General features: G+C 41.8%; 1 protein-coding gene across 1 annotated transcript in view; it reads left to right on the top strand.

Annotated features, from left to right (window-relative positions):
* LOC126355748 (uncharacterized) overlaps positions 1-23,934 on the top strand; it is a 76,536-nt gene that overhangs the window by 25,057 nt on the left and 27,545 nt on the right. The window contains exon 2 of the mRNA XM_050006137.1: positions 23,392-23,618. Coding sequence (XP_049862094.1) covers positions 23,392-23,618 — 227 coding nt within the window. The remainder of the gene's footprint in view (positions 1-23,391; positions 23,619-23,934) is intronic.

Here is a 23,934-nt window from a genome sequence, read left to right as displayed (position 1 = left end):
CCCCCCCCCCCCTTCGTGTCCCACGGGAGTCTGTAATGAATGTTCCTCAATTTGTAGTGGCCATTAACGGTCTAGCAGCAGCTTTCGGGCCGTCCGTCTCACCTTCTCTATATGCAGACGCCTTCGGCATTTCGTACTGCTCCTTCAGTACTGGTGTTGCCGAGTGGCGCCTACAGAGAGCCATCCACATGGCGCAGTCATGGGCTCTAGCCCATGGCTTCCAGTTCTCAGCCGCAAAGTCGTGTGTCATACACTTCTGTCGGCGTCGTACCGTTCATCCGGAACCAGAACTGTGCCTTAATGACGATCCTCTCAAGGTAGTAGTGGAGACATTAGAGTCTTAGGACTGATTGACGTGGCTTCCTCATCTTTTTCAACTGAAGCGGAAATGCTGGCAGCATCTCGGTGCTCTCCGCTGCCTGAGCAACACCAATTGAGGTCCGGATCGCTCTACGCTGCTGTAGCTTTACAGAGCCCTTGCTCAATCCCGCCTTGAACATGGGAGTCTGGTTTATGGTTCGGCGGCGCCCTCGTCGTTGCGTTTACTCGACCCAGTGCACCACTGTGGCGTTCGACTGGCAACAGAAGCTTCTAGAGGCCAGTCACTAGCATCCCGGTGAAGGCCCCAGTCCCTCCATTGAAGGTTATGCGTGCACAACTGCTCGCCAGTTACGTTGTGTACATTCGTAGTTCCCCTGAGCATCCGAATTACCGCCGCATTTTCCCACCCACGGCGGTTCAACTCCCGCTTCGGAGGCCCAGGCGATGGCTTAATATTGCTGCTCGCATCCGACCTCTTCTGTCTCAAGTAGTCTTTGCCTTTACCACCTATACTCGAGGTCCAGTCACGTACGCCGCCATGGTGTGCACCTAGGCCGAAGCTTCGCCTGGACCTTTCTCAAGGTCCTAAGGACTCAGTTAACCCCGCGACTGACCGCTGTCACTTCCTCATGATTCTTGACATGTACCGGGACCATGAAGTGGTTTACACTGGCGGCTCGATGGCTGATCACGTTGGCTTCGCGTATGTTCGTGGAGTACATATTGAACAACACTCCTTGCCAGATGACTGCAGTGTTCTCATTGCAGAGCTGGAGGCCATTTCTCGTGCTCCTGAGGGCATCCGCTTATGCCCTGGAGAGTCGTTCCTCCTCTATACTGACTCCTTGAGCAACCTACAAGCTATCGACCAGTGCTACCCCCACCATCCTTTGGTAGCGACCACCCAGGAATCCATTTATGCCTTGGAACGGTGCAATCGTTCCCTGGTGTTGTGTGTACCCCCAGGCTACGTCGGAATCCCAGGAAATGAACTTGCCGACGGGCTGGCGCCAAACAGGCTACACGGAAACCTCTTCTGAAGATAGGCATCCATCTAACTGACCTACGATCATTATTCCACCACAAGGTTTTTCAGCTTTGGTAGTCGGAATGGCATAATCTCAGTACACACAACAAACTGCGTGCCCTTCAGGAGACTTATGAATGTGTGGAAGATCTCCATGCGGGGCTCTCGCAGGGACTCTGTGGTTCTTCACATTAGCCATACGTGGCTAACACATGGCTACCTCCTCTGTCGTCAGGACCCACCTCGGTGTCACTGTGGCTCACATGTGGCTGTCGTCCACAACTTGTTGGACTGCCCACTTTTAGCCGCTCTGCGGAGGGCTTCTAACCTTCCCAGCACCCTACTTTCGGTGTTGGACGACAATGCCTCAATAGCAGATTTAGTTTTAAGTTTTATTCGCGAGAGGGGGCTTTCATCGTATCATCTAAGGCCGGGCATTTAGCCTTCTCTGAGGTAGCCACCCTCCATCCATTTCAAGTTTGTCGCACTTTCTTTGCATTTGTTTGTCTTGGAGGTCGTTTTCTCCTTACATGTGTACATCTCGCCTTGTCTTTTTGGGGTTGACATTTTGATGTGTTGCATAGTGGCTGGCTCATCCTCTTTTGTTGTTGTGACCAGCCAGCCCAGACCATCTGTTCTATGGTTTTAATACCACCTTCGACTTTTCCTTGTGGTGTATGTTTCCCAATTTTTTGTTCATTCCATTCGTTTTCTATTTAGGTGTGGTGTTGGGTGTTTTTGTACCTTGAGCCTTGCTTGCGTCATGAAAAAGGGACTGATGACCCTGTAGTTTCGTCCCTTTATACCTCAAACCAAACAAAGGTACACACACATCGATGTAGAACAGCAGAAAAAAACTGGTGTCAGATTTAGGTGGATAATGATTCATATACACAGCTGGTCATTCGGGCCGAATGGTTGAATGGATCCGAAAGCAATATCATGATCTCTTCGCTCTCTTACCTCCCTTTCCGTCGCAAAATGATTTTCCAGCTTTCTTGACTGCCTTCTAATCACGTTCGATTTCTACTGTTACACGAATCTGAGGGATCTCGTAGCTGAAGCTACAATATCCCTAAGTATTGTTAGTGTTAAGTATTTGTGGCGAATCTTCAATCTGCGTAAATACTTTGTTTTTACATACTTGTCCAAAAACGGTACTTACATTTATTGGATTGCATTTTCTCGTAGGAAAAAGCACCATCTTTCACAAGTTTGACAGAAACTAAGATTATCCCCAATTCCATTAACGCCGTAAAGCATGAATATAAGGTTATCTGTCACGTGTGACACACAGGAGAAATGGAGTATTTCCATCCCTTCACTACTTAGAGGTGCGCACAGCCTCGATAAATTTAACTAGGATGTTATTTTAAGACAGTATTTTAGTAAACACAACTTTCTGGTCCTGAAAGTTCCGCAGGAGACTTTGTGTGAAGTATGGAAGTTAGGAGATGAGATGCTGATGGAAGTAAAGCTGCGACGACAGGTCGTGAGTCGTGCTTAGGTAGCTCAGTCGGTAGGGCATTTGCACACGAAAGTCAAAGGTTCAGAGTTCGAGTATTGGTCCGGCAAACAGCTTTAACGTCAGGCAGTTTCATGTCAGCACTCTCCGCTGCACAGTGAAAATATCTTCGTGGCAGAGGTTTGTTCAATTTCCTGCACTATCGTCGCAGTTTTGCGTCTCTGTGCTATTTTCTCTCTCCGTAAACACGGTTTTGTGTTGGTGGCATCTGTTCAGACATCTTTGTGCACCGATGATACATGTATCATTGGATCCCTGGCTAACGGCACACCAGCCCAGCTGTGTGCAGTTAGCTGGGAAAGCCCGCTGTGAGCGGCGCCTGACCACTAGAGGCGCCGTGACGCACGAGTGACGAGCTGGTTGCAGCGACTAACGCGCAGGGATCCCCTCATAGCAGCCATCTTCCATTGTGGTCGCAGATCACCTGTAAGGCGAAGCCGAGAACATCCGAAGCAATGAAACTGCGGTAGGTAACAAATTTCGAACCAATCCTATAACCTTCCACGCCAAAGAGCGGAGGAAGACCATCTGCCCTGCATATTAATAGATAGGGCACAATAGACGCCAACCAAACGTTCCTCATACATGCTTCATATTGGGCTGAAGGGGTAGCTATTTTCCGGTGCTTTGGCGTTACGCTAAGTGTATGTAGTTAGGACACCGCCTCAGCATCGTTATTCCCTGTAATTTGTAACTAAATTCGATACATGCCCTGCAACTATCTTTACTTTACGCTGAAGCACTTAAATGAAATTTACCGAACGACTTCGGAATTTTTCAGCCAGTATTTTCTCTTCACTTTTTTCTTGTGTCAATATGTCTACAGTTAAGGATTTAAATGCAAGTTACGAAATTACAAAGAAGTATTAGGACAAAATACTAAACAGAAATCTTGAAACAGATTGAGCTGAATTGCTTCAGTTGTTCAGAGACTTTTCTTAAGTAAAGCATAATAAAAAAAATAATTATTAGAGAAATCATGTAGGTACATAAAGTAAAATTTTGCATAACCAAGTAAAATTCTGTATCTTGTTAAAAATATTCGCTGTATTGAGAAGGTAACACATAAACGAAGAGTATGTTCTGTTGATCTGGATGGCAGACATTTGTTTTGCGTCGTAAGATAGAAATAGAAATATTAATTGGTTGCAGCATTTTTTTAAGTACTGATCTGTTACAATCTGAAAAGCAAAGAGAAAAATACGTAATGTTGTTGCAAAATGCGGTATTGGTTGGGTAAACGATTTACGAATAGTACTCTATGGCTTTTCATGGGCGAAATGATCAACAAACAATAACTCTGGGTTCGGTGTGGGGCGGCGAAGGGATCAAGTGGAGTGCGGTAGTCGTCGTGGAGTTGTGGACCACTGCGGCTGCGGCGGGGACGCAGCCTCTCCGTCGTTTCTAGGACCCCGGTTAACATAAAATACAATAAAATAGTCAATCATATGCAAATAGATATGTAATCTAACATACGTTTAGTCCGATAAGCCACGCTTGTAATGTGATGACCATAAAGAGCAGAAAACCTGAAGTACTGGAGGAAGATCTGTGCAGTTTCAGGAAGTAGAAAGGTCTTCGAAAGCAATTCTGACGTTGAGCCTAGTAATTAAGACAGACTGAGGAAAATCAGGATACTGTCGTAGCATTTGTGAAGCTATAGAAGACATTTGAAAATGTAAGATAGGATAAGATCTAAAAAGAGGATGAGATATCCAAAGAGAATAATTACATCTACAAAACCTAAATGGGAAAATCAGCGTAGAAGTCCGTGTTGAGGGTACGCAAAAGATTGTCGTTTATCAGTATCGTTAAACTTCTACGCCGAAGAGTCATTGAAGCAAGTGAAAGTCAATTTCAGAACACAAATGACAGTGGAACAGTTAGCAATTCTGAGCTAGCGACATATCCCTTTTGGCTTGATGTAAGGTAAAGTAGACACTTTAGAGAGGAATGAACAGAATACTGCTTAATCAGAAACAAAAAGAGGTAGTTTTAACATAGTAAGGACTTGCCTAACATAATTGGGACCGGTACAGTACTGGAATAACTGAAAGATTCCCCTGTCAATAAAATTCTTATGGGTTTGCGGTCGCATTGTCATCTATAAAATTCCGACGTTTAGGCGACTGTTGCAAGGCGCCTTCCTAAGGGTGTATTACCAACTGCCGAAACGGCGGAATTTTATAGATGACAATGCGGCCTCAAACCAGAAGAATTTTATTGACTCTGGCAACGGCCGCGGAAACCTATGTTTACATGAAAGATTCCCCTGTTTAGTACGTGACACAGCAAAGGAAGGTCGGAAAAAGCAAGATATCTGAAGTGGATTGGCACAGTTCAAGAAAATATTCTTCAATAAACGATCTCGATTATCATACTGAAATGAGTAGAAGTTCCTGGAAGTGTACGTATGGGACACAGCTTTTTTTGAAACTGAAACGTGGACGATCGGAAATCTAAAACAGGTAAAGTTTCAAAGATTTATTGGAAGAACAGGTTGGAGGAGGAGTAGGCTAGTTTGGCATCTAATACAGTTAACTGGTGCATGAAGGAGTTGTAACAGGAAGGGGGGGGGGGGGGGGGGGGAGAGAGGAACTGAGTTACTAGGGACAGACATTAGAATACGCAAAACAGATTATAGGGGCTGTTGATTGTAATAGTTGAAAAGAAAGAAAACTAGAGGACAGCGTCAAGCCATTTAATTGTAGAGACGTCGTACGACACACTAAAAGTCGCTCTTATTTTATTTTGTGGAATCGGGTGTCAGCTATGTTATTTTCAGGCTGCAACACAGGCAGGAATGAAGTTGTAACTCCCTATATTGGCCACTAATCAACTGTGTAAACCAAAACAACTTGTTTTTCCTATCACATGCTGATCTTTGAGGTTTAACAGTTCATTGTTGTTTAGAAATTGGATACGAATGAGTGAATAAATAATCTTCTCACCAAAATATAACTACACCCAACAACTTACTTGATATATTGCCTCGTTTGCATGGCTTATTGGTGCTCGTTACAGGATACTACAACATTTCTGCCTGTTTTTCCTCTGCAATAACGTTCTGGCCAGACGATGAACAAGTGAAACGAGTTACCAGAAAATAAAATAATGGCAAAATGACTAAAATGGTCAAGATTAGTGAGCATCAAATCTGTAGAAATAAATAAGCACTAAAAAAAAACTGATTCCGTCGCCATAAATGGCGGACATCTGCCGTTGGGGCTCAGGTGCACAAATCAGTGACAAGAGAACTCAGAACCGACATGACTTTACACCTAGTGTGGACGTACCACCTTTTGGCAGACGTTTACTTTCAATGATACGACCACAGCTGTGAATAACGGAGCTCTTGCGCTGTACGTAAACATATTACTGCTGTCAAAAGTTGTAACAATGTCCGCGTTAAGTAGCTCTCGCTGTTCAGTGTTAGAATCAGCCGCGCGTAAAGGAGGCCAATGAATGACTCGATCCGGCCGCTGGTCTCGTGGATTGTGACGTCACATCTGGAGCAGGCACGTCATCAGTAGCACGTAAACCTTTGCGTCAGGGTCGTTGCCTTCAAGGCCTTTCTACTCCGCTGGCCAAGGGGCTCCCCCTTTCCCCACTGCTTCCAGACACTCCAGCGTCACTGGGAGTTCCGTATCCGTTCGTAGTAAGAACGTTGTCTTGCACACCCATTACCAAGCACTGATACCAGTTTAAATACGATTATTCACTCGCTGTCCTCCTCTGACGCAAAACAGGAGCTGCTGTCCATGCGGAAAATGCTCTGTGAAAACACTCTATATCCCCGTTTGTGACGGTTTGTGTACCGGGTAATTAAGTAATGGTGTTTCTATATTTCGCTGTGCTAATTATCGTCCGCAATGCCTCACAGACTACAAAGGAAACAGTATATACAGGTTGGTCCATTGATAGCGACAGGGCCAAATATCAAACGAAATAAGCGTTAAACGAAAAAACTACAAACGAAACTCGTCTAGCTTGAAGGGGGAAACCAGATAGGCCTATGGTTGGCCCGCTATATGGGGCTGCCATAGGTCAAACGGATATCAGCTGCATTCTTTAAAGAGGAACCCCCATTTTTATTACATATTCATGTAGTACGTAAAGAAATACGACTCTTTTAGTTGGACCACTTTTTTGGCTTTGTGATAGATGGCGCTGTAATAGTCACAAATGTATAAGCACGTGGTATCACGTAACATTCCGCCAGTGCGGACGGTATTTGCTTCGTGATACATTACCCGTGTTAAAATGGACCGTTTACCAATTGCGGAAAAGGTCGATATCGTGTTGATGTATGGCTATTGTGATCAAAATGCCCAACGGGCGTGTGCTATGTATGCTGCTCGGTATCCTGCACTACATCATCTAAGTGTACCGACCGTTCGCCGGATAGTTACGTTATTTAAGGAAACAGGAAGTGTTCAGCCACGTGTGAAATGTCATCCACGACCTGCAACAAATTATGATAACCAAGTAGGTGTTTTAGCTGCTGTCGCGGCTAATACGCACATCAGTGGCAGACAAATTGCGCGAGAATCGGGAATCTCAAACGTCGGTGTTGAGAATGCTAAATCAACATCGATTGCACCCGTACGATATTTCTATGCACCAGGAACTGCATGGCGACGAGTTGGAATGTGTACAATAAGGCCACTGGGCACGAGAGAAATTACGGGACGATGACAGATTCGTTGCACGCGTTCTATTTAGCGACGAAGCGTCATTCACCAACAGCGGTAACGTAAACTGACATAATATGCACTATTGGGTAACGGAAAATCCACGATGGCTGCGACAAATGGCACATAAGCGACCTTGGCGGGTTAATGTATGGTGCGGCATTATGGGAGGAAGGATAATTGGCCCCCATTTTATCGATGCCAATCTAAATGGTGCAATATATGCTGATTTCCTACGGATGTTACAACATGTTTCACTGCATAACAGAATGGCAATGTACTTCCAACATGATGGATGTCCGGCACATAGCTCTTTTGCGGTTGCGGTTGAAGCTGTATTGAATAGCATTTTTCATGACAGGTGGATTGCTCGTCGAAGCACCCGCACGTTCACCGGATCTGGCGTCCCCGGATTTCTTTCTATGGGAAAGTTGAAGGATATTTGCTATCGTGATCCACCGACAACGCCTGTCAACATGCGTCAGCGCATTGTCAATGCATGTGCGAACATTACGGAAGGCGAACTACTCGCTCTTGAGAGGAATGTCGTAACACATATTGTCAAATGCATTGAGGGTGACGGACATCATTTTGAGCATTTATTGCATTAATGTGATATTTTCAGGTAATCACGCTGTGACAGCATGCGTTCTCAGAAATTATAGGTTCTCAAAGGTACATGTATCACATTGGAACAACCGAAATAAAACGTTCGAACGTACCTACGTTCTGTATTTTAATTTGAAAAACCTACCTGTTACCAACTGTTCGTCTACAATTGTGAGCCATATGTTTGTGACTATTACAGCGCCATCTATCACAAAGCGAAAAAAGAGGTCCAATTAAAACATTCATATTTCTTTATCTACTACACGAATATGCAATAAAAATTGGGGTTCGTATTTAAAAAATGCAGTTGATATTCGTTTGACCTACGGCAGCGCCATCTAGCGGGCCAACCATAGCGCCATCTGGTTTCCGCATTCAAGCTAGACAAGTTTCGTTATTTGTAGTTTTTCGTTTGAAGCTTATTTCGTGAGATAATTGGCCCGGTCACGATCAATGGACCATACTGTAGATGTTAGATTCTTTGATCTGGGTGAATAAACGTTTCAGATAATTCTGTCTCCATTACTAAATTTCTCGCGTGTTCTCTACCACTTGTTAGACGATTTGATGAATTGACATTTTATACTGAGTATATAGTTCATATTTGTAAACTGTGAGAATCGGTTTTCTCAGCATGATTAAATGATATGCTTTCACGTGTGAACCAAGTTGTTGATTCGATTTTATGTTCAATATCTCGATGGCCGTGCAATCGTTTTCTTCGGGTGCTGCGAGCTGTATTTTTATCCAGGCAAACTGTGAAGTATTGATATCGTGCTACTATTTACAACTAAGGTCGACTCGGCGCATATTTCCCTTTCGCTTCCAGGTCTAAATATTAATTTATCAACGCCTGCTGTTCTCCGGTGATACACACTAAGACACTTTTTTATTTCTGTAGCGGCGAGGCCTTTTCTGCAACATAGAGGTGAATGACCTTCGATGTTGTGCTCGTAGGGAGATTAGATCCGGATGAAGAGACACAGTGTCAAACGAGAAGGTGGCGAAAAGTGACAGTGGAGGTAAACGGAGAGGCCACAGGCGATGGTGGCGACCAGACGCGAGCTGGCCATGACAGGCTATGAGCGCGTTGGTGACATGATGGAGCAGGCCGTCTGCAGCGAAATAGTGCTATTCCTTTTTAGCACTGCAGTGTTCATTTTCTGTGCTGTTCGTGCTCTTATTGAAAAAAGTAGATGAACTTTCCTTCTCTCGCCCATTCTACACCCACACCTGTACTCCACAAGCCAGGATACGGTATGTCGTGGAGGTTATCTACTTCTCCCATTGCCCCCTTAGTATTCCAGCCGTGAATGGTAAACCGGAAGAAAATTGTCGGTCAATTTGGGTCAGAATTTTTGTAATTTAAATGTCGTGGTCATTATATAAGATGTGTATTGGAGGCAATAGTACATTTCTTCACTCACTTAGGAACATGGGCTGTCGGAATTTCCTGTGTGAGCAAAGCACTTACTGCATTTTTGACTCGTCTGATTAGCACTGACGCGATATTTTGTGTCAATGATTTATTCCTTCGAACATGGCTTCATGCTGAAACACGTACGTATTAAAGAAATATGATAAATGCTTGCTGCCAAGACGACAGTTTTATTATAAATTTCTCTTAATTTGATGGTATTTATGTCATTCGGATCCGTTTCAGTACGTGCTTTGTTTTTGGTATGGTCCAGCCTTGTGACACATATGGAGAAGCGCAACTCTCTCATTTACATTCGAAGCAGCGCTTGTTCACATTTTGTTGATGTACAATATTATCAATAATACAGAGCCGCCGTGCGGATGATGGGCCTATGAACAATCGTCTTGAGAAGGATGATCACTTTCCTCTCACGTAGCACTCCATTGACTTGGCGCCAGTGACTTCAGTCACGCAGTAATCAAAACTTCTGCTCGATTATCTGGGAAAATCTCTTGGTACCAACTTATGAAACAGCCCAAGTATATTTTGATAAGTTGTTGGTTTTCTGACGACGGCACCGCTAATCTGAGGTTCGTAGTATTCCAAACAGTTAAGTTTTCTTGATGGTCAACCAACAATGTAAACTGTTCTTTCAGCTCAGGGTGCTATTTTCAAGATCTTAATGGTTTCGGTCAGCTGGGAACACGAAACAGTATATAATTTCATTCGTTCAAGGATACTGATGTTCATATGTACTCCAGGAGTCGGCAAGTAATTTTAGATGGGGTCCAGATACTTCTGAAAATTTGTATTAAGATCCCAAAAACGTAGCTCATATTCCTTTTTAATATTTTAATTTACACTCATAAAACATGAACAACAGTAGGTAGGCATAAATGTATTCGAAAAGCGCTAGGAGAAATTACTTTTGCGGTCTTCAGCCAGTTTTTTAAAGTTTGGATCACGCGGGGAACTGGTTATGCGAAAAGCGTCCTAAAGGAGGGTGACTATTAATCTTGAGAGATATTGGTTCATCAAAAAATTCATTTTCAAAAATGAATTACATAAATGGTTGCAGCTCCATTGTAAATCGCATTAGGAAGTATCTTCCTTATATCCTGATGGCGATTAGTTTCGGACATCTACGTCCATTTTTCAAACCATGCGTATGAAACGTCCCCTTAGAACAATTATACAAGACTGTGCTTAAACTGAAACACAATATTTTTAGCGCAACGCAATCTGACTTCCAAAAATCCCTATGAAAGAATGGCCCTGACTAACATTAACCTATACGTTTCACAAATCGCTTACCTCATAAAAATCTTCGTTACTCAAGCTACTGCAATACAGTGAGCGCCACTACTGCCAGCTAAATAAAAGATTCAAACTACTGAAGGCTCTAATTACTGATAGGCATAGTTAGCAAATGAAAGATTTTAATACAGAACAAACAATGTATTGACCTTAATAGTCATAATATATATAGCAGTTAATGACATCCAGTCTTACAAATTTCAAAACTCCGCCATCTCTCCCCACGTCCACCACTGCTGGCGGCTCACCTCCAACTGCACAACGCTACGCGCTGTTAGCATCCAGCATCCAGCTGCCGCTGCCCAACACTACAATGGCAGACAACAATGCAAACCAGCCACAGACTGTACACAGCACAGCCAGTGATTTTCTTACAGAGCGCTACGTGGCGGCGGCGTTACCAATAAGAAAACCTAAACAGCCTACTTACACGTATCGTGTGACAGTTAAAGTGAAAGCCTGTGTACAAAAACTGCCCTGCACTGACGAACAAAGCACCAATATGGGTGGTTCAACAGTAAGTACCCCACATACGACAGGCAATGGAGAACATAAGTTTCAGAAACACATTTGGAGCCAAACATAATAGCCAGGTAATTGGCCAATTTTGCAATTTCCTTATTTTTCTGGGAAATGTTTACTACAAAATTCATCGCTGGGTGTAGCTTTATACGTTTGCACGAAAGTATCATCGTTAAAGTCAATTATCTCCATTTGGAGGCTTTGAATGGCGCAACAACGTCGCAGCCACTTCATTCCATTTTGCCGTAGGAGAAACTTCAAAAGGTGGTTTTTGGATTCTTGCTGCAGATTCCTTACAGAGATGACGTAAAATTTGAAAATACTGCAATGTCTATTTCAGGATTTTTTTTATATTAGAACTGTTGGAAAGTGAATAAATTCTTGAACTGAATTTCTTTTTCAAAGAATATTATGAAAAGGAAAGTTGCTGCTCCCATATGGCGGAGATTTTGAGTAGCAGATAAGCACAAGGCCTTACTGTCGGAAAGCTTGTGGCAATCCTTTCCTTGTGCCTATCTGCGACTCAAAATCTCCGCTATAGACAGTGTTGTCAACTCTAAAAAAGAGTCACTAGGTTCAATATCAAATATCGCTAGAAAGTCGCTAAAACTGATTTTACTAGGGGTGTACTGAAAATTTCGTGCTGTGAATGGTGTCTAACATTCATGGTGGTGTCTGTCTGTTCTATATCGTGTCTCCCTACCACTTTCGAGCAACGATGCTCTGAGCGTGTTTTTTAGGGAATTGACTAGTTTCAACTTGGGACCTGTTGCTGGTGAGAAGACGCCAGACCACACATGACATGTAGAATTCAGAAGAGTTCAGTGAGACTAGGGATGATATAACCAAATACTTAATGATTTCAGCGTCAGCTCCACTGCACTCCCTGTAAAAGAATCTTAATACTAACTAAATTTAGTGGAAGGGGTTCAAGGCTTTCCTATTTTTAGTTAGCTGGTAAAATAACGCAGAAAAAGCAGTTAAGTTTACCATTGGAAATTTTATTCTACTCACAAAACATCGTTTATAATTTGCACTATTCATAAAAGGAAATGTTTTAATACAGGATGGTAAAAACCAACTGTGTTCAACAAAAATGTGAACGAATGTACGCTGAATGGGTTCCCAAGTTCTACAATGGATCGAAGGATGACCTATGCCATATCACATCTATAATCTAGGTTTAAATTAAGTTTCACAAAAGAGCAAACTATCAATGGTCTACAGTGACCCTCGATTATCTTTAATTACTTATCTAACTTGTCGTAAATTACAGTGGCTGATGTGGCTTCTCTATAACTACATAACAGAAAAATCGTCGCGTTTCAGATTTTTACTTTAAGTGGCAAATGTGAACACCATGAGCTTTAATTGACGATCGACACTAGTATTACGCAAAAAGGGGGTGTAACAGATGAGACTTCTGCAGTTCTGAGTGGAGCTTTATGCGCTCAAAAATGTGGCATCGCGTGCGTTCATTACCTTGTCGGTGTTTAGGCAGCGTCAGGGCGACAGCGGCCGGCGCACCAGCCATCCAGCTCGCCGTCTCGGAACTAATTCTTTCCTAACTTCTCCTTACTACAATTTACCGAAGTTGGTTTTAAAAAAATTATCTGGCTGTGTTTTCATCTGACCAATTAGGGTCTCAATGTTAACCTTAAGCTCCGCCTACAAAAATTTTGTCCATCCAATGAGAAACGTTATACTTTTCGTGGTGGGGCAATGTTTTTAAAGTTTGCAACGTAACAGAGACGCGAAAAAGTCTCACGCTAAAACTTGCAGCTGGTGTGGTCCTTTCAGCGTTATCGTAAGATCTCTACTGTTCTTATGAGAGCTCTATCTTTTAACATGGGCTGGGGGGGGAGGGGGGGGGTGGTCCTAACGTAATAGAGATGCGAAAAAGTCTCTCGCTAAGACTAGCGGGTGGTACGGCCCTATTTGTGTTATCGTAAGATCTATACTGTTTTTCTGGAGGGCCCTAGCTTTTAACATGGGCTGGGGGGTGGTCCTTGACGTAACAGACGCGAAAAAGTCTCATGCTAAAACTTGCAACTGTCGTTGTCCTAGTGGTTAGCTGGCGACGTGGATGTCCAGTCCGTCCCTTATCGTAGAGCCTTCTAGCTTAACACGGTTCTGCTCTCGGCTTCTGTTCTCGTTTCTCCCCTCGGAACTGCGTCTGTCTCATGATGGGAAGGTATAACATGCATTTAGGTATTCTTGTTAGTCTGTGGTATTCCATTTGCTCACTCGTTACTCTTATTACTTTGGTTAACTTAATGTCACGATTTATTCGGAGCTATGTAACATACTACTGGATTTGCTTATCATGTCAGGGTTTTCATGGAAGGTGTTGGATTTGCCTGACACCTTACAGGCGCAATAAGCCCGTGGGCTCATACGTAATTGCTATATTGTCTCAAATAAATGACGCATCGCTTGCAACAGCATACATATAAAATACGCTAATATTTAATTAAACACGTTATCATAATTGACACAACACATAAATTGTTTCCCGGGTTCGATTCCCGGCGGGGTCAGGGATTTTCTCTGCCTTGTGATGGCTGGGTGTTGTGTGTTGTCCTTAGATTAGTTAGGTTTAAGTACTTCTAAGTTCTAGGGGACTGATGACCATAGATGTTAAGTCCCATAGTGCTCAGAGCCATTTGAACATAAATTGTTTCAGTCACAGTAGTCAAATATACTAGAAATATACAACTATATTTGTAACAAAAGAAAGCGAGAACTCAAATTAGGTTACAGAATATATACATACCGGTATGTGAGCTACTCATCGTCACTCAGAAGATCGAATAGCTCTTCTATTTCATGCTCTGACAGAAATGTAGTTGATGTAGAGGTTTTAACGTCGCTCAAAGGATGATGTTACCGTTCGAATGGTTTTGTCGCAAAAGAGTAACTTTTGTTCGTTCCCGTAAGCTCCAATACGTCTGACGGTATGTCAAAAGATGAACAACCTTAATTATCTGGCCTCTCAATATGATCAAAGAATTGTCTTTAACGATAATCTGTTACGTTGTTTTGTTTTTATAATGTTCATAGAACTGAATATTCTTTCCACTTCTGCATTTGAATGCGGTAGGCATAGAACAGTCATTGCTAGCTGTGAAATCAAAGAAAAAGGATTCTCCCCTGCGGAATTTTTATACTGCAAAACCTCACTCCAAAATCAGTGTTAGTAGTGTTATTCCACCTAATGAAGTTGATATAATGCCACTCTTAAAGCATACCGTCTATGAAATTGCCACTAAAACTCAATTATTTGGCTACATCCGCCACAGCATTAGTTTTGTTCACTTTTAGTGTTTCTTTAACATTCAGCATTGACATTTTTCAAGATCGTAACGTTACTTGGCAATCTTTGTTGAATTTCTTTTATGAGTTTGACTAAACTGAATGCATCTCTTCTTCAAATAAACTTTTTTTTCTTCAGACAAACTTGACTCAGACAATTTCTGTTCAAACATAAAGCCAAGGTTCGGATTTGCGTACATACATTCGCTTGGAACTGCTGGTGTCAACAAATCAAAAGTTGGAAAAACTGTGTTTTGTCAGAGTGACTGCATGAGAAATTAAAATGTATCTAGTAATTTAGTGAGGTCATTGTCTTCTCCTTCAAAAGCTTTTATTGCTATTTGTACGTCTTTTAAAGTAAGTTTAAGGTAAAACATGTAAATATGATTTGAGTCGTCACAATACATCTCGTACAAAAGATCGGCACTGTAACAATTGTCTTGAACCATGGCAAGTGAAAAATGTAGCTTTAGTGCTTCCCACTGCTCCAGAATTCGTGTTGCTGGTTCAATTGAAAGCCAACGTGTTGCATAGACCTTCAAAATTTTTAGTGGCTGTTTTTCACAATTTGTCTTACAAACCTTTTTATATTCCTCTCGTCTTTTGGGTGAAATGGAGAACCAATTGTAGGTTTCCCGTACAAGAAACTATGTTTCTAGGTATGGTACTCACTGAGGCGTGCGAAACTGCAAGCTGAAGAGAGTGACAAATGCAACGGATCAATACCAAATGCTTCAAACCATATTCTCCCCTGATTGTTTGAAAAGCCCATTGTTTATTCCAACCAATGCAGAAGCATTATCTGTGCCTATTCCAATCTTATTAGCGATTGGAATTTTGAGATCTTTGAAAGAATTCACAAGAACAGCAGCCAGATTTCTTGCATCTGCAGTTTCTACTACAGCGAATTTGAGAAATTCTGATCTAATGGTTTGGTTGTTTACACTATAATACCATATAACGATACGTAGCACTTTCGATATTGATACATCTGTGGATTCATCTATTAGTACATTCTATTTTTGGTTACTTACATCTTCAACCAATGATTGTGTAAAATCTGGAGCCAAAACTTCAGTTATAATGTTAGTGCATTTTGTACGATGTAATTGCATGTTTTTAGTGCTCTCATCACCGGAAAACGCCTTCTTGCACAATGTTCCTAAATGATCTACAGATAAAATAGAACAATTTCAGCAATAAATAAAGAAATGGCGCCTTCCGCTCTGCTTGCTATTCTAACTGTAGTTTTCGGAACAATTTTCACAGGTAATGTGGTTTGTGTTTTTTTAATCAGTTTTTTGTTTATGCTTAAGTTTTCGAATGCTTTCTAATATCACACAATTTAGCATAAAACTCTGTTGCACATTCTTGAAATCTTGCTTTGGATAAGTCTCCAACTGGTTTCAGCCACCCATTGAATTTAGGTTCTGCTTCCCGCGCCCGCATCTCGTGGTCGTGCGGTAGCGTTCTCGCTTCCCACGCCCGGGTTCGATTCCCGGCGGGGTCAGGGATTTTCTCTACCTCGTGATAGCTAGGTGTTGTGTGATGTCCTTAGGTTAGTTAGGTTTACGTAGTTCTAAGTTATAGGGGACTGATGACCATAGATGTTAAGTCCCATAGTGCTCAGAGCCGTTTTTTTCTGCTTCCTACGCATCCCGATATTTTTGAGCGTACTGCTTCTTCTTCTGCGGTAAATCCATTATGTAAGACACCACAACATAAGTTTTACCAATTTATAATCACTGAAAATACATTAAAACTCAGGCGAACTAGAGGTCATGAAAATCTACTCACTCGGTAACTCTAGATTAGTCTTATTGTTCATTGTTTAAAACGTAATGATGTCTGAGATACCTCCACCGAACTGTTCTTGCGTTACCACTGTGCATGTTGTAATAATTTGACTGCGAGTTCTAATTTCGAAAAATTACAGGTTGCTGGACAGAAATGTATTTTATTATACTTAATATAACGTATGTTTTTTGTCAATTCGAAAAATAAAGGGAGTTCAAAAGTTGAAGAATTATAGATCGATAGGCTATCGACGATAACAGGCTAGTGGGTAATGAATAATGAATTGTTCTATAGTCAAGGTTTTCTTACTCTGTAGGCAACTGCCACATTCACGTTTACTAAATGCTGAACAATGCTACATGATCTGCTAAAAACTTAGTTTTAATTAGTAAATCTAGAACAAAGTTTGTGTAGTACCCATTCTATAGCTAAAAAGTTTTGTTAATGAAAATGCTGGCCCAAAATAGTTTTGATTTGTACTTCAAAAGTCATCAGTACTCCAAAAGTCGCCAGATACGTCGCTAAATAATTTTTGTAGCTAAAAAGTTTTCCTTAGCCGCTAAAACAAAGGCAAAATTCGCAATTTCTAGCGACAAAGTCGCTAAATTGGCAACACTGGCTGTAGAGTGAGTAGCAACTTTCCTTTTCGTAATATTGTTACATTCCGTCCTCTATTTTCCATTCTTGATTTCTTTTTCAAAGATATCCAGCTTGTGACGGAAGGAAGACATGTAACAGCTGGTATATTAATTTCCGTGTAGCTCTGTACTGCGCGCATCTGAACATTCGTAATGTCTTTCGGGAAGGCTACAGACCGAATACTGCGTTCGTTTGGTAGTAACGCCAGACACGCGCTAGCTTCTTGCCTACGGAAGAGGTCACTTTTTGTTTTGCCAACCACGTTCAGTCACTTGACCTTTACTTGGCTAACGAACACGGTTGTGCTGCAGTGAGTTAGAATGCGACGGATCACACTCGGGTAGGAACTCTTAGTACTGTCTGTGCTGAAGAGCAGAACCTCATAAAACTGATCAACCTGATCAAGATAGCCATTACTTATCAGAGTGGTACTAAGTTTTCAACAAAGGGCTGCCTTGTGTATTGTGCAAAGATAAGAGAGTAGCCCAGCATTCTTATCCACGATATTCTTTACTAGTCCCTTTTCTTTGCCGATCTTCGCAAGGGGCCCCGTCTTGTCGCTAAACGGCAATATTGCTAGCAGTTCGTTCCTACAAAATTTACTTTAAATATCCTAAATTCAAATAAAAGTGGACATTGGTTCTTCATTAAAAATGCCAAGATATTCATAAGTGCTATGGCGTGGCAAGGCGTCTTTTGCAGAAGTTCGAGCAAACTACTTTTATTATCAGCAGCCAAAATTTCGGTTCTTCTTGTATTGATTGCTGCTGACAACGAATACCATAAATTGAGGAAACAACGTCCTTTTTCTTTTCAAAAAGTGCCCCCGTCACTTCCAACATAATTTTTTTTTTCCTATCTAAGCTTCTGGTGTTCATTAAGCGCTCCATTTTGCATGGCCGTGCTGCTTCTGCAAGAAGGTAGATAAGCCTACCGATTTCTTTAACGAAATTTTTATGGAACTGTTGATGAGATGTTCGGTAGCGTCACTTTAAATTGGTACGTTTAAGACAAGTGACAGTTTTGGTGCATATGAAGCAAAATGGAACAGCTCCAAGCCTACCACGCAGCGTAAAAGAAGTGTTCAGTTCACTCAGTTAAAAAGTTCCTATTTTCACTGTTACCTTAACGAATTTCAGGGGGATCCGTATCGATGCAAAGAAACGTTATAAGCTTCTTGTTAAAAGACCAATTGAGTGCTCCGTACGAAGTCAATAACTCTTGACGAAGTGACGATAAATTTTGCCTTTATTTAGATTCGTTCTTTATAACGATACGGCCGTCCAGCACAAAATGCGTGCCGATTCGCTGAAGAGTAGCAGCTTCCAGGTCACAGCTCGCTGCCGCCGTGTATAGCTCGCGCAGGAATACAGTGGCCGATGCACATTGGCCAATTTTCGACCAAAGCGATGGGCAGTTCATTCGTTTGTTTGGAAGGGGAAACCAGACAAGTGTTTCCACCTTTCGGTCGGTCAGCGATTACAGAATCGAGGTGTGCACCCTACAATATTTCTCAAACGACTTTACAGAAACTAATGAGTAAAAAGAAAAATCATTTTTGGTTTACTTATCGCTTTATGTGTCAAGTTTATGAAGTGAAGTGCCCATCATTTTGTAAATGGTCATAGTTATTGTGATATTTACGCGAAAGTAAGACACTGTGCGAGATTTGGAAAAGTTTTCAACGAAAAAGAGGTCACTATTATTTTGCATTTGGTACAAATTACATAATAAGTTGTTGTGTATGAAATTCAGCTAACATAACTGAATTTTTCTTTAGTCTAGGGTAGGAATATGTCACCAATGTCGAGCAAACCGATCTAATGTAGCACACTCACTTGCGATCTACATCCAGACTCCCCAAGCCACCTGAGGGTGTGTGGCGGAAGGTACCTTGAATACCTCTATCGGTTCTCCCTTCTATTCCAGTCTCGTACTGCTCGTGGAAAGAAACTTTGTCGGCATGCCTCTGTGGGGGCCCTAATCTCTGATTTTACCGTCGTGGTCTCTTCGCGAGATATACGTAGGAGGGAGCAATATAATGCTTGACTCCTCGGTGAAGATATGTTCTCGAAACTTCAAAAAAAGCCCGTACCGAGCTACTCAGCGTCTCTCCTGCGTTACACTGTGTACCGACTGTGTACTGTTGCCTATAGGAAAATCATTTCTTAAATAATTTTCTTGAATATACTTTCAAAATATTGGCGGTCGAGGTTTTGGCCTTACGCAGTCTGTATCTGGACTACAGTCCGCCAGTTGCCGACCGTTGATCTACTGTATTGAAAATCGTAGACCACCATCAAAAAGCTACGAGGAATGGATTGGATTCTGCCTGTCTCCAGACACTCGCAGAGGCCTGTCGGAACTTTACTGAACCAGCTCCTGCTCATGCTCATCTAGTCGTTGTTTCCTACGGAGTACTGTTGATGCTAGAACATGGTAACAACTATTTGGCAGTGTACAGTCTATGCAGCTTCTCACAAATCCTCACACTAGGAATGATAAATGCTAAACTGATAACGTTAATACTAAAACATATCCATACTGATAATAAAACCTGTCTGAAAACGCTAACGCCCAAAACTACCTGACGAATTTTCGGATGTGTTTTCACAATAAACTTGAACATAGCTGGGGACAACATACAGGTTTTATTTCATCAAAATAGGCTTACGTAAGAAAAAGACATAAAGTTTTATAAATGGAAAACTGTTTTTGTTATTTCACGACAAAATCAATGAGCAAATTTCAGTTAAATTCGGTATGGAGATAGTATGAACCCAGAGGAAGAACATAGGCTACTTTAGAAAGTAAAAATAAGAAAAGTGGACACTTAAGTTTGAAGTAGGGGACGGAAAATTTTTTTAAATCAGTCAGCATAAACCATCTAAAAATTATTAAATTTGTCGCATTCTCTACACGCTGCATAATGTGTACCTACTTTAACAGCGCGTTGCATGGATGTTCGCTACTCTGCCCACGCCCGTCTGCCTGCATTGCCTGGCAGCAACGCTGCACGCATGCCACTTCGTCGTGCGTTGGGTTGTTGGGGGAGGGTGGGCGGTATCTGCGTGATCTTAGCTGCGGACGACGGCTGGTTCTTGGATTTTCCGTCGATGCTTGACGGAACATACGGTTCAGATTCCGTAGCAGTAATCTAATCATAAGTTCATAAGCCATATACACAAAACCCTCTTTCCCTTAAAACTGACTGTAATGAAGAAACTGAACACATTGTTGTATATACAATTTTTGTTTACTTGTATCTAAGGAGAAAATATATATGGAAGAAACTTTTTGTCTAATCGTTTAAACGCCGTGATACTTAAGTCAAACCTAACTGCGAGTAAGAAAATGAAACCGTGCGTTTTCTCAGAACAGCATTTTTTCCCCCCCCGGCAGTCGGCGTTAATATTAATTCTGCACATTGTTCTTAAAAAAAATGTAGCCTGTGAGTATCGTGTAACAATCTGAAGTAAAACTATAAAGAACGTTCCAGAATTTTTGCCAATGGCGTTTCCCCTTTATATATTGAATATATATTTATAGATTGCATATATTTAAAAAAATATGCAACCAATGTCTGTCGGAATGTTTATTAGAGCATCGTTTAAAAATTTGAAATAAATTTGTCAAGATCTTTCCAAGATTCATGCTAACGTTTCCTCTTCACGTCCTATGTCTGCCTACAAATTTATTAGGGTATCGACTAAAAATAGGAAATAAATGAGTCAAGAACTTTCAGAGATTTTTTGTAACAACGTTAAACTAAAACTTGGAGTATAGATAAACAGTTCTGTCCTTTTATGCAGGCAGCTTTTTTAATTTCCGTAAAAAGTATCTTCTACCGTTTCCCTTATCTTGTCCTGTGGCTCTATTTGCCAGGGGCTATCACCCACTGTATGGGAGTAGGCGGATCCTGGTTTGATGTTAGTGATATATTTGGTAATAGTCCGACTGATTGCTGGATGGTCAGTGTTCTGTATTACACAAGAGCAGCCTCGGATCCACTATATTTTCGAACCGGGGCAAAAATTTGATATTGGTCTCCCCTCTCTCCTCCCCTGCGACCACTTGAGATATGACAAAAATATAAAAAATCGGTTTTTCAAAAATAAGCTCGTTCTGTAGCACCCATCTGTCTGAAGAATTTCATATAAAATACATGGGTCAGAGAAAATGTAAGACAGGTTATTTGGTCTAAAATGTGCCAAAATGGTGTCACACCTCTTCACAGAGCATTATTCTATCGCACGTCACTATTTCGCTCTGTAGAATTCAAACGTGTAATTTTTTGTAATGGTGAGCCATCAAACCTACATTCAGGACAGTGGAAATTAAAATGTCCTGTGGTGCATCTCCTGCTCCCAGTCGGCCGGTTTGACAACCGAACCCCTTTAAAAGAAAGTCTCTGTTAATAGTGGGTGGGATTATTTGTGATCAGGAGAATAAAAACTCCTCTGAAAGTTTTTTTCTTTATTCCCTATTCCCTATTAGCTATTAAGTTTCTCCTTCGTGTGACCCACAAATTAAAGGTTGGAAACTTAAAACCAATAAAGACAAGAGGCAAGCAAGGCAGTACACATTTCTTGAATCCTTAGGTCCCAGCAATTTTTTTTCACTCGGATCTTGCTACGGCTTTAAACGGAGTGCTTTCCTTACTGCAAAAGGATCTATTACCTCACCAAAGTTCATTAAACGTTTTGCTACATGGAGATTCAAAATGTCGCTATTTAATTCTGAAAAAGCTGTTAGTACGAATAGTACCCAATATGGGTGTGGTATACTTTCTCGATTTGATTACGTCTATTTTGCCACTGTCTGCTAGATAAAACGAAATAGGACTTTTTAATATTGCAGCAGTTGTAATACTCGGAAAATACGCGAGACTGTTTTGGCACACACTGCCATTTTTATCTACCTCAATTACATAAAAAATAAGACAGACTATAATTCACGAAGAACCAATATCAGATGCCTATTAGGCCTACTAGAAGCAAAAAGTCTTACGCTAGGAAACAGTTTCATATTTCATTCATATGCTCCAGTTTCTCAAGCTGGACCTTGACTCTTTCAACGATCGTGACATTATAGAGATCGAAAATGGTGGTAGTTCGAAATATTTGTAGGAACTTGGAATGGTCATATAATTCGTGTGATGTACCAGTTTCTTCTCCTTCCTTGTTCTAATAAAGAATCTTGTCAACACTCATTAGGCAACTACTCCTGCCATTGTCAAATTTTTTTAATTTCACTAACCGTGCCTGAATCACCGATTTAGTTATCCAGTTTTTATTTCCCGGTTAAGTGTTATTACATGCTCGTACAACGCGTTTTCCGCGTTGTTCCGAGAATAGAAGTAAGCTGGTGCTAAGAGGTGACTGGTACAACTGGCACTTAGTTACTGGCGATCTGACAAAAATTTTTCTGTCAATTTCATTTTCTTGGATACCCCGAGGAGGTAATATAATCTTTCTTACTTGTTATTCCTGTTACTCGTTCAAATGAATGTCGTCTGAATCTAGGGATTTCGCTAATAATTGTAACAACGCTTATCATTTGCACATCCAATCAACAACAGAAACGCGATGGGGATTCCCCTAGTATAGACGTCACATACACTATGCACACATTCGAAAATTAACTTCCGATTCGTTCATATGTCAATTTAGAATGTGTTCAAAAATTTTCAAAAACCGACAGGGATGCGTTTCAAAATCATACGAACAATCGATAGACCAACGTGAGCTGGATGCTAGGCGCTTTGTGAAACAATGTGCTTCAACAATATAAATTTGCCTCCCCCCTCCCCGAAATTGCCGCCCGAGGAAGGTACCCCGGTTTGCCGCCCCACACCCCTCCCTCTACATTTGGGCCTGCACAAAAGTTGTTACAGTTAAGAAAACTTAATAATAAACTTGATTTTACTGTTATAATCCAACATTTGCACAACGAACTCTAACAGAAGAGGTTCAAAATGTAGGTGGCATTCTGTTGAAAGATACTCCACTAGTGTTTAATCTGTTTCCTGGTCTCGATCTAATAGTTGTAGGACACCAGAAAAGTTCTTAATGTTTTATAATGAAGCAATCATTCGTTTGTAACGAAACACCGCTTACACCGCCACCAACACCAACACCACCAACAACAACAACAACAACATCATTTAGCTCCAGCTAGGACGTGAGCACGCGGTCGGTTGCAGACGAGCTGGGCGTCGAGCTGTTCGCGGTGCACGCCAACATCAACAAGCCGATGGGCCTGCTGGAGGCGGGCCAGATCTCGGTGGACATCACCAAGCCCAAGGCCGGCCGCTGGGTCTACGAGGACCGCCGCGTGCGCCTCAAGCCCGGTGACGTCATCAACTACTGGCTGTACGTGCAGGCTGACGGCCTGGGCTACCGCCGGACGACCAGAGCTTCACAGTCAAAGGTGAGCGGAGGGAGGCACCGGTTCCTGCGTCTCTGACTGCTCCAGGTAGTACGAGGAAACGCTCAAAATTTTTGCTGCTCCATTTCTTTCCACAGCATAGAATAGAATTTTTTTCTTGTTATTAGCCAGAAGACGTTTTCTCTCTATCTCTCTCTATCCCTCTATCTCTCTCTCTATCTCTCTCTCTATCTCTCTCTCTATCTCTCTCTCTATCTCTCTCTCTATCTCTCTCTCTATCTCTCTCTCTATCTCTCTCTCTATCTCTCTCTCTATCTCTCTCTCTATCTCTCTCTCTATCTCTCTCTCTATCTCTCTC

This window comes from Schistocerca gregaria, chromosome 3 (genome assembly GCF_023897955.1).
Source record: "Schistocerca gregaria isolate iqSchGreg1 chromosome 3, iqSchGreg1.2, whole genome shotgun sequence".
In the NCBI taxonomy this organism is placed as follows: domain Eukaryota; kingdom Metazoa; phylum Arthropoda; class Insecta; order Orthoptera; family Acrididae; genus Schistocerca; species Schistocerca gregaria.
The sequence above is the reverse complement of the archived record's forward strand: the minus strand, read 5'-3'. Positions and strand labels throughout refer to the sequence as shown.